This window comes from Macrosteles quadrilineatus, unplaced genomic scaffold, assembly GCF_028750875.1.
Source record: "Macrosteles quadrilineatus isolate MER2022 unplaced genomic scaffold, UCM_ALF_1.0 Scaffold_5__1_contigs__length_97177068, whole genome shotgun sequence".
NCBI classification, from domain to species: domain Eukaryota; kingdom Metazoa; phylum Arthropoda; class Insecta; order Hemiptera; family Cicadellidae; genus Macrosteles; species Macrosteles quadrilineatus.
The window spans coordinates 79,595,548-79,614,747 of NW_026542598.1; the positions used below are offsets into that span (position 1 = coordinate 79,595,548).

At 35.2% G+C, this 19,200-nt stretch overlaps 1 protein-coding gene and 1 non-coding gene across 2 annotated transcripts; both read right to left on the bottom strand.

Moving 5' to 3' along the window:
- Positions 1 to 1,473: 1,473 nt before the first annotated feature.
- Trnay-gua (transfer RNA tyrosine (anticodon GUA)) lies at positions 1,474 to 1,561 on the bottom strand. The gene is given in 2 exon segments: positions 1,474 to 1,509; positions 1,525 to 1,561. It is a non-coding gene; the product is annotated as a tRNA-Tyr (tRNA).
- An 11,044-nt stretch (positions 1,562 to 12,605) lies between these two features.
- On the bottom strand, positions 12,606 to 17,464 carry LOC128995037 (STING ER exit protein). Its single transcript, XM_054419910.1, has 4 exons — positions 17,209 to 17,464; positions 15,911 to 16,067; positions 14,670 to 14,898; positions 12,606 to 12,838 (listed from the first exon to the last, which is right to left on the bottom strand). Exons 1-4 carry the CDS (start codon positions 17,327 to 17,329, stop codon positions 12,683 to 12,685), a joined length of 663 nt encoding a protein of 220 aa, XP_054275885.1. The 5' UTR covers positions 17,330 to 17,464; the 3' UTR covers positions 12,606 to 12,682.
- Positions 17,465 to 19,200: the final 1,736 nt, after the last annotated feature.

The following is a 19,200-nucleotide window of genomic DNA, read 5'->3' on the forward strand; positions in this document are numbered from 1 at the left end:
AATAACATTATATTTAACAAGTACCTAGGTTTGCTGCTACAGGGAGGGTAATGAAGTGGGGGGTTTATTTAAAAATATCAATATCTTAGTACAAAATAAATAAATTTGCCAAGTGTGATCAAAATAAATCCATAAACAAGCAAACTATAACAGTTAACTTATTCTCCATAAAATTAAATAACATGACCATTGTAAAATTATGATTTTTTAATTTTTTCCTATAACCAATAACTGAAAAAAAAACTTTAATATACAGCACTAAATTATTTGTTTTCTCTCTTTAAAATGATCTAGAGAAGTTGGGAAGTTTTATGTTTTGGGGGTCAAAAATAAGAAAAAAAACCTATTTTTACCCCATAAAACCCCCGTTCCCATGGTTCGATCATGCTGGTTCGCAAACTCATTCAAGTTGATACTACCCTACATCTTCAAGCCAAATTTGATCAAACATCAAACAAAATATTCCTTAAGTTATCGTGTTCACGGACGTAAAAAAGAAAAACAGAAAAAGACTTCACATGTCTCCCATTACTTACTTACATTGGTTAATTTGATTGATAAACCATAAAAAAACATTTAACAAGTCAAAATTCAAAATTAGTTACAACAAGAAATAACTCCTTTAGATTAATACCCCGCTGCAGCAAACCTTGCCGACTAAGCGAATTTCAATTTGCCTGGATTGATTTTCAATTAACCTATTAAATTAACATTTATGTTTAACGAGTACCTAGGTTAGCTGCTACAGGGAAACTAATAGAGTGTGTTTTTTACTAAAATATCAATAGCTTAGTATAAAATAAATATATCCGCCAAGTTTAAACAAAATATATCCATAAACAAGCCAACATTTTACATTTTATACTGTATTCTCCATAAGAATAACACGGAAATTTTTAATTAAATTTTTTTTATTTTCTCCGTTAACCAATCACAGTAGGCCTACAAAACTACTTTGGTAGTTTTTTTATTCGTAGACCTACGAATAGGGATTATTCGTTTTTTAATCTCTTTAAAAATGTCTGGAGAACAATTGAAAAATTTTGTGTAAGCAATTAGAAACCCCCATTTTTAACCCATAAAACCCCCCGTTAAACGTTCCCATGGTCCAATCATGCTGGTTTGTGAACTCATTCAAGTTTATACACCTTTAAACCAAATTTTATCTCTACTAACATAACATTTTCCACATTTGTTTTTGTTACTGTGAAATGTGATATGACACAACTATCCTTATCAGGAATAAGTCATCTAGATCAGCGTGTTCAGTAGCTCAACTAACTTAATATGTTAACTTTATATTCTAATAATACTGGCTAAAACTTAAACAAAGGGAAAAAATGTATCTTTGCATTATCTAAGGTAGATGTAAAATACAACATTTTACTGAATAATATTAAAAAAAAATAATCAGATTCGAAGTTTTTGTAAGTTAAACTAGTTTGAAAATGAATTTGAAATGCAAAAATATAATCCTTCGAGCCGGATTTGAACCAGCGACCTATGGATGTCTTCGACTTTCCTCTACAGTCCACCGCTCTACCAACTGAGCTATCGAAGGCGCTGAAAGTAGTGTGATCACTTTCACTTTCTGACTGTCAAGTATCAGACTGAACAGCTGGGTTAACACCAGCTGGAGTTGGCTGCAAAAGTTCTAATATTCATTTAACAACGATTTTGATCCGTTCTTTGAAACGGGGTAAAACACCATAGTGTCCCGCTAATCTGAACCCCGCTAGTCCGAACGTTTGGCTAATCACAAACGGTTCACCTGTTGTTAGGGAGAAGAGGTTAATGTATTTAATAAAAAAAAACCGATTTATTCTGAAATACCAAAACTGAGAAAACCGGGAAATGCACGTGAATTTTAATGGCCGAGAAGAAGTCCGAGAAATGTTATGTACTGTATATTCTTCCACGACCGTAGAAGACGACTCGATACTGATGTGATCGCAGGCGCAATATATGACCATAATCATGAACATACAAAGTTCTTATCTTCATTTGCAGACTTGCGCAACCGGTATCATCACTAAATTCTTGGTCTTGCGCGTCAAAGCGGTAATTTACCTATTTTGAGGATGCCAAATGTCTGTGTAAATACTAACCACCGTAAGACCAATGATTTACATTTTTTATATTTTGTGTGCAACTTAATTGAATCCTGAATAATGCGAACAATTTACCAATTCGAACTGGGTCTGGCCCCGATTAGTTCTTAGGTTAGCGAGGCTCTGGTGTAGAAGGAGTTCTAATATAAAAAGAAAGTTCTCAGACAAATATCTTTTTGCAGTTGTCTAGATCAGTTAGTAGTACTCTTCGTGACGGGATTAAAACCCAAAATAAACAAGTAGACCTAATATAGGTATGTGAAAAGTAAATGCCTAGTTCTTACTGAGGTAAACCAAGTTAAAAAGGAGTTCGAATTAATTATGATTACAATTAGTATAGAAAATATGAAAATGGTTATGAAACATCCAAAGCTTTTGAAATTGATTAATTTTTCGACAAGAGTTTTAATTCGTTTTAAACTTTTAATATCCTAAATTAGGGCACTCGTAAATTAAGACGATGTAAACTTTTTGAGGTTGGATTTTCAGTATTTTACTAAAATTAACCAAATATAAACTTCTTCCAAACTCATCATACTTACATAAGGGTCTGACATTAGCCTATTGTTAAAAATAAAAATGCATGCATCATCATATACGTTTGTAATATACTTGTCTACAAAGTTACACTATTCTTTGTTGGGTTAATTAAACTTCTACGATTTTTTCTCACCATGTTCGGTTCCTATCTATTGTTACTGATAACGCAGACGAGGGCAACAAACATGTGACTTTAGATCATATGTTACACCCAGCTGGGCAAAGTCAGCTGGGATCTTGGAGATAACTTTTTCTATCTGGAGGGTTTATACAACGCATAAGATGCGTCCAAAACTGGCGTAAACATTGTGACATTGGTGGCCGTAAATTCATTTCGATGTGACTGTTTTAGGTTCACTGAACGAAGATTAGTCCCCACAAAGGCATCACTGTTAATGTGAAAGTTTGTGTGTTTCTTTGTTTGTTTGTTTGTTTGTTTGTTTGTTTGAAGTTCAATCACGCATTAACTACAGGCCGGATTGGGTTGAAATTTTGGTATGATGATAGCTCACATTTCCGATTAACATATAGACATATTCCTATCTATTTAAAAAAAAAATCCTTTCGGGCTCTGCCCCAGTGGCTCTAGAGTTTCTTATGTTAACCTTATGAGTATTCATATTTAAAACTAGCTGGCCCGACAGACGTCGTCCTGTCCTAATGTGGTTTTATGTCAAATACTTGTTCATTTTCAAGATCCTGGTTGAAGTTCGTTCGCTACGCGGACTCACCTTTAGGTTGGAGCTCGTTCGCTGCGCTCACTTGCCTTCGGGATAGCTCGTTCGCTACGCTAACTCGCCTCCAGGTTGAAGTTCGTTCGCTATGCTCACTCACCTTTTTGTTGCAAATTAGCTGTTGTCATAAATAAAAAAAGTAATCGTACTGCACCCTGTTGGTAAACTTATTAACTTTTTAATGCTATTGAACATCACAGAATCAAATTGCTTAGTTGTTTCAGCTGTTAAGATTCTTTAATTCCGTTTAAATATGAGTACTCATAAGGGATAAGTAACTTGTAGGGATAAGGTTAACATGGGAAACTCCAGAGCCACTGGGGCGGAACCCTTTTGACGGATCTGCACCAAACTTCACACAAACCATCCTTGAATAATGTTTAATAATGCCTGAAAGTTTCATTGCAATCTGTCGAGCGGTTTCGGAGTCCATAAAGGACAAACAAACATACATACATTGGATTTTATTTATATAGATTTAATTAACATTAGGTGGAATGTGTATAGCTTAGTATGAAATTAACCAATTTTCCAAATTTGATCAGAAAAATATATCCATGAAAAAGCAAACTACAAAACAGTATACTTATTCTCCATAAGAATAACATAGGGATTATTAATTGCAATGGTTTAAATTCTCTCCGTAACAATTTACTGTACGAGAACACTTAAAGACACCTTTTCCATAGTCCGATCATGCTGGTTCACAAACTAGTTTGATTAAAAGAAGGTTTACACATTTGTACCATATTTAATCAAAATCGGGGTTTTTCACTTGAATTAATGGCTAAGGGACACATGCATAAATAAATATTATTGTCATTTACTATAGGAACAAAAAAATATGGGAAATGTTATGTATTTATGCCAGAATTGCTTTGATAGTCACGTAAATTAGTTTAAACTTATATTTATTTGTGAAAATTTATTTTTGTCGTCTTCACTAAACGCTCACGCAGAGCTGTGAGGAGTAAATAATATAATTTATGATTTGTTGGTGTAGATACTAAACAAATATGAATATTGATAAACAATCAAATCACCGCTTTTTAATGCAATCCTTAGTGTTACAATACTAAACCAGACCGCAGCCATGTTGGTCATTGGTCAACATGCCAACACATCTGACAACACATGTTCCACCATGTTTAAGCATGCATCGACTCGTCCGAGCCGCAGCCATGTGGTAACTATTTGTAAGAATTTCGGTCGCCTCAAAACCGATTTTACGACCGTATGTAGCTCTGTTTCCGTAAACAGACGTGCAAATGGACAAAAAACCTCATAAACCCTTCTGAACCACCCAGTACACTATGTGGCCCCACAAGCAGCAGACCAACCCTATACGTTGATGGCTAGTTGAGACTAAACTTGGAATTTTATTGTACCAGCTGCGTGCACTTGGAAATGGAATAAAATCCCTCAAAACATATGGTCGATGAATATATTACCATATATTACTTGTAATAAAGTTCAAGCGTAGTTCAACGAAGCTTTTTGTGATCTAATTCTAAAACTATAGGTTCAATTCAATTTGTTGTGTTAAAGGGTTGATTAATAATGTAGAATTTGAAATATATATATTTTAGTGTTTCTCGAAATGGAGGACGTTGGTGATGAACATTTTACTTAGAAATGTTACGAATTTTGATACGGATCAAAACTCGTTTACTTACTTAATGCAATACCCGTTTTCCTTTCAAAAGATCACACCATAAGAACAGGAAAATATTAAAGAAAACCCTCATCATTCAAAATAATTAGGTTTGATAATGACAGTTATTAGATTAATACAACTTATAAAACTACGAATTTACGAGATTTAAAATAGGTGGATTGTATATGATAAAATCATAGTTTGGAGTCGTGTAGCCTTATTCTTCATCTGTGACTTGATAGTATTTAAAGTATTACTGTACTTGTATGTGGCCTAGATACTAAACAAACGATTAGAACCAATTTGTGCCTTGAAGTGCCAGTTTTAACGTAGGATTAATGAACGTTTTCCGGGTTTCTATAGTATAAAGATCCCTATAGTATAAAGAAGATTAGACACATTAAGAAAGATAAAAACTATCAAGAAATTTATTTTGGAATGAAGTTTTAGCAATGAAACAGCAGGAAAATGAATTGTCAATGAGGAGATATACTTCGTGAGCCAGTGGTGGCTCCAGGGGCTATGGATGCCCCCCCCCCAAGAGCAGGGGAAAATTTGCAAAAAACGTATCTCATAACCATTATGTCATTATAATTTTTAATGTCTGTGTACATGGCTTGCCGCTTGATAATTCGAAACATTTGGTTTTCAAATGCAAGCTTTAAAAGGATAAAAGTTCCAATTCCCAAATAAAAAAACCATACATTATCAGAACACATATTCTTTGTATGTTTAAAGACAACGTAAATGGAGAGTTTTTTTTTAATTGATTAACTCTATTAGTATGTTTTCCATGCATTTACGTAAATATCATTAACACCAATACATATAATAGGATTTAAGAAAATAAATCCAAAAACTCAATAAGTATGAAATCAAACTATGACAAACTAAGTAAGTATATTTTCTACAGCCACAGCCTTTGCTCAAAGGTTTGTAACGCATAAACCAGAAAATTTCTCAGTATAAAAAAAATACCACTAATCTTTTACCCAGAATTTACTGGCTTACAGTGTGTAAAAAACATACGTCATTACATATAATTGAAGCAATATCGATGCGATGTATCGATTCAAAATATATCGTAGAAGACGTAGAGAGACGCTGGAAGCAGGCTGGGGGCCCGAGCTGTGTCTATGTTGTAAACATCGGAGGCAAGATGCGCCAAATCATCGGCCCGGGATACAAATTGTAAACAACAATAAACAACACGACACGCCTGGCTTGGAGGAATGTCTTTCTATTTCTGGATCGCTACAACTACAAGCCACAAGTCGGTACATTGTCTTGCAAGTGTTTCTCTTTTAATATTCTAACACGAATAGTTTTAAGGTTAAGTGGCATAGCTGTAAAATGACACCGCCGCAGCAAACCTGCATACAGAGCAAATTTTTATACAACTGATTATAATTCGCTAAAATATTCCCATGTAAGAAAAATCACCATTCAAATACATTTGACGAGTACGTAGGTTTGCTGTTACATGGAAGGTAATATAGTGTGTTTTTAGTGAAATGTTAATAGCTTAGTTTGAAATAAACAGATTTGCAAAATTTGATCGAAATATATCCATGAACAAGCAATTTACAGCAGTTTAATTAATTTTGGAATTTTGAATTTACAGTTTATATAATTTAAGCTTATCCATAACCATTATGCATGCGACGTTTCCATATGCTAAATTGTTTGTTTTTAAGCTTTACGAAATGGTTTGGAAATAAATTATGAAATGTTATGAAAAGCCAAAAATGAGAAAATTCTATTTTTACTCATGGTCCGATAATGCTGGTTAGTGCTCCCGTTTGAAGGTTATCTCAATGTACCAAATTTTTACAAAATGATTATAATGGTCGGATGATTTTTGATCGAGTTATCGTGCCAACTGACATACATGTTTATGAATTTGAACGGGTTGTGTTTTTGAATTCTGGGGACATCAAAACGAAAAAGTAAATCGGTGCCGGGTCCAGAATGAAGTTTTGAGAAACGGTGAATCATATCTAGGAAACGTTGAAAAGTAAAATTAAATTTGGACTGTGCAGTATTTACCTCATATTGTAAAATCTTAACTATAGATTGTAGTATGTGTTATGTCCGGTTTCGGTTTCGTAAAGGTGCCAATGTCTAAACAACTTTAACCTAGGTTCACTACTCTCCACAGAAAGGTGTTATTCCATGGAGAAGACGATCAAACGATGTTTTACATGTTCTCAACAACAATCTGCAGTCTATTTAGAGGCGTTTGCATTCGTGTTGTGCTCCGTCAAGTCTGGCCTTCAGTCGAGGAAATGTAAACCCTTAGTCTGGCAAGTTTACAAATATTGGTATTTTAGTCGAGGCTCGATAATTTGCACTTTTATTTTTAGCGTTAGGAAGATAGCTGCATTAAGTGTTAACACTGATTCGATTTGCATTGAGACAAAATATTATTTAAATTGCTGGTGCTAACAATAAGCTCAAAAGACTATTATTGATTAATTAAAAGGCTACACTTACGATTTTAATAAATATAGGCCTACTGCTTAGAATAAAAATAAAACAGTGTTATATACAAATTTCATGCTTAGCAAGGTTATGCATAGGCAGCTGAGTGGATAAAGTGCTCGCTAGGTAATCAAAAGGTTACCGGTTCAATCATAAGACAAGTCAGTAACTTTTTGGTTCAAAAATGGACCCAGCTGTCCTTTATAAGGTTTTAACCAATAGTCCTTACTAAAGAAACAGCTGTTAAGTCAACAATAGAGATAACATATGTTTCATTCAACGCTCTTCTTTAACTCGTCTTAGTCTCATAAATAGGCTACACACCATGTTGTGTATTCACTGAATTCAGTATGATCTCGTCTTAGATCGAAATGAATAATTTCTCACAAATCCATCGAACGTCTGTATAAGGTTTTATCAAAATCGAAAATGAACACCCGGCCGTGATACTAATGATCGATCGTGTGTAAATATTATTGTAAGTAGAGTATATTATAGGGACTCTTTAGTCTATGCCACATAAACTGGCAAAATGCATAGGGTGGCACAAACATCCTACCTCACAAGAACTGAGGCCAATCCATATAAGATCGATATGGATATTACTAGAAATATTTTGAAATTGTGGGCACTAGTCTAATTATCATTAGACATTTATTACATTGAAATAATTGCATGCGTTGTATACATATAAAAATAATGCAGATAAAGTAATGTATTTATTAATCGGAACTATTTTTCAATGAAATCAGCGGATGAATTTGGTCAACCAATGATACAAATTTTGTTTTCCTGACCTCCAGATTTTAGCCTATCCCTTTCAACCCTACGGATCAAAAGAACTACTATAGTTCCACCACGCACGTAACCATAGTTTTGCTGCATTATGACGACTAATTTAAACGGCAGATCAATGCTCACAGCTTTACCGGATTTGGTTGCAGCTAATGGCTTATAAATAGTCGTCGTAACACGTGTTCCATTCCTGCTTTGAGGAAGAGCGACTAGCGAGGCGCCAGCCGTGAATAGAGCGGGAGCTTTGATATGTGATTGACAGAGAGCGCGGTGTAGTTATATGGTGGTGACGTCATACTGCAGCATGTGCGGACTATGGAGTGATACAACTACTGCACGGGTGGTCTAGGCAAAAACTCACGGAGTGTGAGCCGGTTAATTTGAAAATTTATTTAGATTTAATGCTGTAAATAGTGGGGATGGTCTCTTGGCATTAGGAATTTGAGGTCCTCGATTTTCTTTAACTGCCAAGGAGAAGACATTGTTGTCTTTTGCGTCCCAGTTCCGGTGCTTGAAATTTATCAACACAGTACATGTCATTCTTGCACTAATGTATGTAGTTTCAAGCACAGGCCTCTGAGGTCTATGTAGATGTGCAAAAGTATGGCATAAAAGAAACCACGAACTTATTACCAAACAAAGTTTCTCATTTACCAAACTAACAAAACCTTATCTGATGCGTAAGAGTAAGAGATACTGTACAAACCATCGATGTATAATAACTCCCTGTAGAGTTATTATACATCGATGGTACAAACTAAACAACATGTGATCCCACAACAGACAGTGACCGATAGCAAAAGGATTGATTGACAAGCATACACAGACCAATTACAGATAATCAACAAACACTCTTATCTTGTTTTATGTTTTGATTATTTAAAGGGTACACTGACAACCAAACATAATACTATTGCATTAACTTTCACCCTATTTGTTCAACCTTTGTCATTGTCATAACATCGACAGCTGGTGTTTTGACTTGAATATCGTTTTAAAATCAAGCTCTTTCACAGTTGATCATGTTTAGCTCACAGATAGTTGAGAAAGTGCGTGAATATCCTGCAAAACACCTTTTGAATGTACCAGCGGCTTTCTTTTTTGCTATATTATTATTGCAACAATAAGAATAAGTTTTTAACATACGTTCAATGGATGCACTGGTGACATCAGCTGATTGTTTTGTCAAACAAGAAACACCGAGTCACAGCAAACCTCCATGCGAAGTGTGGATGTGAATATCTAGTCTAGTACTGTAGAGTTTTCGTGCTTTATAAGCTGGCTGTTTTCAATAAATTTATTTCAGGGCTAACTCTAACGAAGTTCATTTTACTCACTAGTTCAAAAATAATCAGCAGGATAGAGGATATCAGCTGTACATTTTTCTAACTTATAATTCATGTAATGATTTTTGCAGAAGAAAATAGTGCTATTTGGAATATACTATATATCCAAATAGCACTATTTTCTAATAATAATGCACAATAATCATTATACTATATTATAGTATAATGTAGAAGGTTGGCAGTAGAATAGTATAATGATTATTGTACGTTGCGTCAAGAATCGTCGTTTGTCGGTAAAGCAGTACGTAGTTAACTGCGCCAACAACAGGTAGCGCTGCCTGTCACCCGTATTATACCCACAACACTATACTACACTGGATGTGTTTGTAATAAATAATTAAACAAAATCTAAACTTTTCTTAACGTCTATCTACAGTTAAAAACAATTCAAACAAGCTATCACTTCTGTCGATGAGCTAGTATAACAGCTAGCCTTGCTATAAGCTGAAATATGTTCCAATCATTTGTTAAGTTCTCGCCACAGTTTGTGTAATGAGATCCGTACTAATATCTCAAGAACACAGGTTTGTGTTTGCGTTCTAAGTCAATCATTAGCAAATCAATATTTGGAAAGCCGAAAGTCGTTTCTCTCAACTGAGTTCGATGATTGGCTTATAATAAACAACGTAAAGGCGGTGACACACTATCGATCTTTTCCCCGATCAAGACCCCGAACCGAGCAGGGAGAAGGGAGAAGGGAGATAAATATCAGCAAAATTTTACTCCGAACATTTCCCCGAACATGACCAAGACCAGACGAATTCTACCGAGCGCGGCAAAAGGAAGTTTGGAGAGAGATAGAGAGTGTGTGCGAGTGAGAGCGCGGAACTATCAATGCTAGCGCAGGCGGCCGCTCGGTGCGGCGCTCGCGACGATGTACGGGGCAAAAATGTACCGTGACACACTATCGTACATCGGACCGTACATCGGACCGATCTTTTCTTTGATCTTTCGCCAAAAAACCGCCTCCAGAGCGCTCGTCTCCCTGCTCGGCCTGATGTCTTGTTCGGCGTCTTGATCGGTGTACGGACTCGTGACACACTATCGAACATCCTCCCTTCGACCTCCCTTCTCCCTTCTCCCTGCTCGGTTCGGGGTCTTGTTCGGGGAAAAGATCGATAGTGTGTCACCGTCTTAAGGCCCCGGCCACCCAAGGCGAATTTAAGCCGCGCGGCTTATCTTCGCGCGAAGTGCCTGGCCACACGGGGCGGATGAACCGCTCCCGGTTGGGTTTTACCAGTATCGTTACTGTATTACAACATAGTTCGGTCACAGACAATGGAGTAAACCTTAGAGTATTATATTGTCTGTGGTTCAGTTCACTCTTTTTAGTCATGGACGAAACACTTATGTTAGTTTGCACATTAGATCAATCATAAAATACTTCGGAGATTTCAACCCACGCCTTTTCCCGGCACCTTCTGTCTGAGTAGTCATTCAGTTTCTTGTCCCACAAACATGGCTTGTCTTTGACCAGTTTTATAAGCTTGTCTGTATCAAACATTGCTTTAACACCATGCAACCGGTAAAAAACACTTAAAACAAACTCAAAAACCACTAGAAATGTCCGAAGAATATCTCCAATAAGCGCGGCTGCCGCGCGGGCGAACCGTTATCGTGTGGCCACTTAAGACTGCGCGTGTCATCCCCTCCAACGCGGCTTAACTTCGCGCGGTCGAGGGACGACATGACGTGGCTCAACCGTACATGCGGCTAAACTTCGCCTCGTGTAGCCACTCTCATTTGATTCAACCCCTTAACTTCGCGCGGTTAAGCCACCTCGTGTGGCCGGGGCCTAAGAACATCAACAATTAGGTCAACTGAAACTATCGGAATAGTAATCATGAATACTTCAGTCAATTGAGGCCGTCCGACCAAGATAAAGTGGTTATTTAATTTTACAGTTATATTTACGTAACGAGCTAAGCGTCATAAATGAATGGATAAATGAAAAGTGCTTTTATTTACGAAATACCCCCGCAAACCTGCCGACTAAGCGTATTTCCATTTGTCTGAATTGATTTTAAGAATTAACACCGGGTATGTACTGCAATGGTGGTAAAGTGCAGCTACTACCTTTGCAGCACCTACCTTTACCATTATGCAGTCTGGTCATGGGCATTGGGCAACCACCCTGAGCATACACACTTTAAGGACCCGTTGAGACATTACGGTATAATAGCTGCTTTAATATGACATCAAATGGAGCAAAACAGGTTGTAGCTGAATTTTTGACTGAAGGCTGTTGGAACTAACACTAATTTATTAAAAATGTCAACCAATCTGAAAGTTTCCGAAGTTTCTAGCTGACATTTACATGAATAATTTAGAGAAAACAAAATTTTGATCAAAAGCAACCCTTACAAATCAAAAATTATATACTGGCACCGTTATGTTGACAATATTCTTTGCCTTTTTGAAGGAACACAAACAGAAGCAAACATTTTACACAAACACATATATTCAATCTTGACACATATTAAATTCTCAAAAGAAATACAACATTCACACATTAACTTTCTAGATATAACCATTTTAAAAGAAAAACATATTCATAGATTTTGTTCTTACAATTAAATCCACGGTTATAAAAATGCAACAAAACAACAAAGTGTATAACGCATGTTGTAAGCAAAAATATTGGCATAGATATATACATATGAATTTGAACCGATGGTGTTTTTGGCTTCTAGGGATTATCGGAAACTCGCTAAAAACTCTACAGTTTCAAAACAAAATCTGAAAAGGTGCAAAATCATCATTAAGTGATTACCCATTATAAGTACTCTACACGTCAGGATCACGCTACTCATCTTACACTCATATTTGAGTTTAAATACGCACATAGTGGAGTGCCCATCTTAAATAATTGATAATTAATAATTGACAGTAAACTTTGAAGGGAGTGGATGAGTTGGTAAATAACTTTTTTCATCAATAGGTGTTTCCATTTATTTTTCACTTATAAATAAAATATTTACAATATACACAGTAAAATGCAGTCACTAAGGCAGTTTATTTATCAATCAAAGTGCCCCGGACTCGGTTCCTCTTGGCCTCCAATTCCGCTTGTGTTTGTTGTACCACCATTTTACGTTTGTTCATCCCCTTCCTCTCCAGTTGTTTTTCTATGATGCGGGCATTGTTGGCATACGAGTCAGCAACCTCTCTCTGTGAAACAAAAAAGTGATTCTTTTAGTTTTTTTAGTTCCTTAAAAAACATTAATGTCCAGAACTCTGTGAACAGTTGTACGTTCAGGTTATCCGAGGTCGGTTTTTTAAACTCATTTTCAACTTTAAAAAATTGATGTCCAGAAACTGTTTGTGAACCCGAGACCTCAGGTTACCCGAGTTCCTTAAGGGCCTATATTTTTTATATTCACTAGGAAAACAATTATTGACCACCAAACATTACTGTCAGTGCGAAAATTATGTAGACTCGAGTTTACGATATCACACCTCCGGAACGGCTTGTTCGATTTTGACGAGAGACCTATCAAATTAAAGGAAATATTGTCAAATTTTATATTCCAGCGATTTTTGACATTTAACATCACTTTATCTAATTTATATAGCGAAAAAGTGGAAAAAATAGGGGTTTTTTCGCCATTGTCGATGAAATCTCAACTTTAGACAATTATTACCAAAAAACTATTTACCGTATGAGCTTAAAATTTTAATGGTATATATAAGGGCTATTTATAAACATTTTCGTTAAGTTTCATAATTTTAACATCATTATTATTCATGTTCTTGTAAATTTTGTAAATCCTTGTTAACTTTGTCAACTTAGGTCGAAAATTCCCGTTCAAAGCACTATTAATTGTTCGTATGAACAAAAAATATAGTTTGTAAATGATAAAAATTAATGGTAAGGTTCCGGAGGTGTGATATCGTAAACTCGAGTCTACATAATTTTTGCATCGACAGTAGTAAGCTGGAAGAGTTGTCTGCAGAATGTGCAAAATAGAAATGTAAAGTCTGTATCATTACAATGTTTTTATATAGGCTACTGTCTACATGATTCGACTGTGCCAAGTTATAGCTTGTCAAACTCAAACAAAATATAATTTAAAGCTATTTAAACTAGGAAGAACCCTCTTTATTAGTTTAGTGTAGCTATAATAATACTGTTATTTTTTTATACTGTTGAAGAACTGTTGAGCAAGTTTGTATTGTGTTTTTCTTTAGTAACACTAGGCCTACCTCATAAAAAAAAAGGTTTTCATAAAAAATTGATGTGATTATTTTCATTAGAGGGCTATGTTTTTTTTAGAACAAAATCGTTAATTTTACCAGTTTTATTTGACTTCCTAATGTTGTACATTAACCCAATTCCAACATCTATTCGACCTCTGTGTTATCTAAGATTCTTGGTAACAGAGGTAGTCTCGGTCCCAAAAATCAGTTAATCAGGAGCGTACTTTACCACATAAAGTGTATCGAGTAAATCGCTTTAAGTTCAAGATATTCCATTCCAGAAGTAGGGACCTCAAAACTAAAGAGGGAGACAGTATTATTAAAATCAATATTTTAGTGTACAAAATATCTCATTGTTCCTATATGAAAATTTGATAAAATCATTCCTTTTTAGTTTCAAATTTTAAAACCAAAGAAATTGCTTTGATTGTAATACAGTAGACTCTCTCTTATCCGGACTGGCTTTGGTCCCGAGGAGTCTGGATAACGGGTTTTCCGGTTAAACCGACGTCCCCAAAAACTTGTTAAAACGGACTGTTTACTGTGATATTCAACTTAAATTTAGGAGAGCATTGTATTTAGACATGTGATCACTGGTCTCAAATCTTTCCCACGAGAACAGTCGTTTCAGTACTGCCCACTTCCTGCCGATCTAGTCCGGTTAAACCAATGTGCTGATAAAAATTGTCCGGTTAAAGAGATATCATTTCCGCCGAGTGTAGTCCAGATAAACCGATGTCCGGTTAAAAGATGTCCCCGGATAAGAGGGAGTCTCCTGTAAGCAAAATAATGTAATACTCACAGCTTCAATTTCATCCTCCTCTTCATCAATTGTAGACACAGTAACGGAGCTGAACTTGCCCATGTTTTTAGTGTGTTTTGTCACCATAATCTTTTTAGGCTTCTCCACCGCAACTTGATTGTAAATATCCATCTTTGGTCCTTCGCCTGAACTCTTAACAACAGCTCCTTTCAATATAAAGTTGACGTTGCTTTTCAAGTCGTGCTTATAGTAGAGAGGTAATCTGCATCTGTTAATAACGGAAGGAGTAAGAATAGTTAGTTGTTATTTATTAGATTTGAACACTTTTCAATTCTTAAAAGCTGTGTTATCATCTTTTATTGTTTTAAGTTAAACTAATTACTGTAACAAAAGAAAATTGCTACAGTTGAGGACGAATTTCAAGGGGTAGGGGAAGAATTTGTAGTAAGTATCAAGGTGTTCTTAATTAAGAGTGTTTGTTTTATCGAGGTTTAATACTGCCATTATTCGTCGCCATATTATTAGACGCTTGTCCACTGCACAGGCTAAAGTGCCAAACAATGAATTGAGGAAGGAAGAGGGATAGGTGGGGGTTTCATGTTAAGACAAGCTTCTGTTTGTTTTGAAAACTACGTAAATTACTAAGGAGGTTAAGCTCATGAGAAATTTGTCTTATAGAGATCACATTCGTCTTGTAGTGGTATTGAGCTAAGAAGATTCGTTGTATAGGAATGTATCAGTCCTAGCCCATTTGTCTTCTATGGAGGTTTTTAACCTAATTACTACGTTGTATAAATGTGTTTTTAGCATTGACCTTTATGAAAGTTTCAAGGGGATTTAAAAAATCTGTCTTACTGAGGAATTTGTTTTACCGAGGTTCTCACTAACGAGGTCCGATTGTACTTAATTTTAAATATTTAAAGGAAAATGATGTTTTAAATTTAGTTAAGACCTAGTTTTGTTAGTCGTTAGTCAAAGTTTAGTAATTTGGTTTCACTGATCCGTTTTTAAAGGCCCTGGATTCATAGGTTAAATGACATTTGCTTGACCACCATTAATAAATCAAAGGAAATAATACTAAGATACTAATTATTATTCTTTTACTTTCCAGCAAACGGAAGAATATTATTAAGTTAGCCTAATAATAACCTTTGAACAAAGGCATCTTAGTGTTATCCCTTTTAATAGTAGAAGAAGTACAACTTTGGGAAAACACAAAGTAGGCCTTATAGCAATGTTATAGGCCTAACTTATATGAGATGGTTAAAGATGATTCTTACTTTTTACAACGCATCCTGTGTTGTCGCTCTATCCCCTCCTGGCGTTTGATGTAAACTGTTTCATCAGTATCAAAGGTCATTTTATGTGCGTGTTTGCTTCCGTCAATTACTCTGGCTCCATCGCGTTTCCTCAAGGGTAGTTTTTCTATGGCACAGTCTGGAAGAAACATACAGGTTAGAAAAATGCAGCCTGTACGATTAAAATAGGCTAATGGTTTTTTGGTAATTTATCATATGATTGAGAAATCAGTTTGCCTACTTGAATACTATAATCACGTAGGCTTGAATACTCACACTCTAAGTCAAGTATTACTGTAATGTTATACTTACGTAGTTAGCCTTGTGGTTAATGTCTGACTGAGTAGATTTTATAGTGGTAGTGGGGAATAAACATGTAAGTTTAAAGTACAGGCCTAGTCACATCATAAAAAAGTTGCAGGTTTGAGATTAAAATGCAGCGGGAGCCAGGGAGAAGGACAATATTGGTGTTAATTTTGAATAATATAAATTAGGCATGAAACATACTGTAAGATAGGAAGTTACAGCAGGACATAGACTAGTATTGTCATAGTTATAGTCGACATAGTTAACTCATAGCAAGCCCTTATAAGTTAACAGACCTTTGAGATAAGCCTTCACTGGCCAAATCAATAGCCGAAGCTGACAGAGTTTTTTCTACATTCATCGATCTTAGCGATAATTACACATTTACACATTTATTAGGCCTGCTCATTTCCACTGATAATTCTGGGCACTTTCGTATTATACGAAGGACACCTTTATCCATCGTGCTGCGGCAGTTATGTTAGGTTGGGCTATCAAATATGTTTGTAGGACTTTCCTGGTTTCGTTGTGAATAGAATGATGATACCAGATGAGTCATACTTTCGCTGCCTTCTGGGAGGCGGAACTCAAAGGACTCTGGTCGTATTCATGTCAAATTTGGGCAGTTAAGTAATTCAATTAAAGTATGTTCTTTCCAATTATGTAGTTATTTGTTTGATATAGTACTGTAACTTATTTACTGTATTTGGTTTGAAATAGGCCCCACAATAGAGTGGACTCCAAATGGAGTCCTGCTAGTGACAGTCCACCCGAGTGTGGTAACTTATCTTTTTGCCTAATAACTTATACCTTGGGTAGAAAATACAAATCTGTTAGGATTTAGTGCAGAGGAAAAATTAGACTAAGTTAGGCCTAGTCACAAATTTAGCTAGGCCTATAAACTTGCTTGACAAGCACAAGCGTAATAGATTTATTGCAAGAAATTTAAAAAGATAAACTAAACAGAGGCTTACCTAAAATCAATGTCATTTGTCCACAAATGCAGTAATAGATATGAAGTGGCTTTTCTTCACTATACTCCTCTTGATCTTTAGTGTCTGAGCAAACTATACTTCTGGAAACGACTTTCGGCATTGTGATAAGAAGTGTAAAATATCCTAAATACTAAATCTTAAATATCTTTTTCCTAAAGCGATAACAATTAATAAATTGCTAATGAAATTGTAAATGTAACAATAACATAACCTAAATTCCAATGTATTAGATGAAGTTTCAGTTGTGAAAGAAAGTCAGTTTATACTGAGAGGAAGAAGAACTAAGACATTGGTATGATAGTATAATCCCTAAAAGGTAGCCCAACATTTTTACCATGAAGCTGAGAGTTATTATGCGACTCTAGTTATTAACCTAAGAAATGGAATTACAATTAGACTACACAAGACATTCAGACTACACTGAGTTATAATATAATACCCACCGCAGCAGACCTATAGAATAAGTGAATTTCCATTTTCCTGATTTAATTTTCACATAAACCTATTAAAATAACATTATGTTTAAGTTTAACGAGTACCTAGTTTTCCTACTACTCCTACCACTGAGCTATAATTCTAACTGGAGGTAGCACTGAATGTCAAAGATGCGTGTCGCCAGCCGCCATGTTTGCGTGAGTCTGGTGTCATAAGAAGCCATATTATTGCTATAACTATTATTATACTTGGCTTAAAATACCTACTTTGTATGGTCGCCATTTCAAAGAAAATTATTAAAGTATTAAAAGTATTCAAGTATGACAAAAATACTCACTGCTATACCAACCTAGTTATAAGAAGCCATGTTATTGCTATGGTAAGAAAACTTACTGCTATACCAACCTAACAAAATCAGCGACTCGCTATTGACAGACTTCTGCCATGGCAGTGCTACCTCCAGTTATAATTTTAGCTCAGTGACTCCTACAGGGAGGGTAGAAAAGTGTGTGTGTGTTTTTAAGTAAAATATTAATACATTAGTATAAAATAATTAAAGTTTCTAAGTTTGATCAAAATATATTCATAAACAAATAACAGTTTACTTATTCTCCATAAAAAATAACATAAGAGTTTTATATTGCCTTTAAAATTTTTTGAATTTTATCCGTATCCAATTACCATACAAAAACACATAAAAATACTAAATGATTTGCTATTAAGCTCTTAAAAACTATTTAGAGAGAGTTTGGACATTTTATGTTTTGAGAGTAAAAAATTAGAAAACCCAAGTTTTACCTCTTAAACCCCCCACCCACGCACAATCATGCAGGTCCGGGAACTCGTTTGAAAATTACGTCCACAAGTTTGTACAAAATTTCATCAAAATGGGATGATTTTTGCTCAATAAGCTAACAGACATTAGACAAACACACAATAAATTATATATATGAATTAGAACAGATGGTGTTTTTGACCTCTGGAGACATCAACAAAAAAGTAAATCGATCCCATCCCAGGGTCCAGGTCTTACCATGAGACTATTGGCATAGTCTCATAAAAAATAAATGATATGTAACCTGAAACTGAAAATATGTATTTTTAGTTTATAAAACATACTCCTTGAGGAGTAACAAAGTGAATTTTCCATGTCATAACAATCACTTGGGAATCAAAAAATCTGTATAGCTTGGCTATATGTGCAGATTCAATTTGACTACCAATCTGGTAGTCATTAAGTTCATATCGGCTAGGTGAAAAGGAGAATCATTAATTTTTTTGAATTTATCTAATGCACATTTATTGTTCCCCCCCTACGCGTTTAGATAATTTTGTAAGCATTGAAAGACTTTGTCTGTCCATGGTTTAATAGGATGTTTAGCTTAAAAGGTGTGCAAAGTTAAGGTTGATGCTATTGCTATAATAAAACAATAAAGGATTTAGAAAATTCAAAGTAAGACTTATATATAGCATGTAATCTCATACTTATTAACCCCTTACTGTATGGGTGAATAAAAAGTGGAAAAATAACTAATT

Bases quoted from the DNA above. Each gene is read 5' to 3' on its own strand.
- LOC128995037 (XM_054419910.1), bottom strand. From the start codon at position 17,329: ATGCCGAAAGTCGTTTCCAGAAGTATAGTTTGCTCAGACACTAAAGAT. The intron at 16,068-17,208 runs GTAAGCCTCTGT...TGTTTCTTCCAG, and splicing joins ACAAATGACATTGATTTTAG to ACTGTGCCATAGAAAAACTA. The intron at 12,839-14,669 runs GTGAGTATTACA...TTTGTTTCACAG, and splicing joins AGGAGGATGAAATTGAAGCT to AGAGAGGTTGCTGACTCGTA.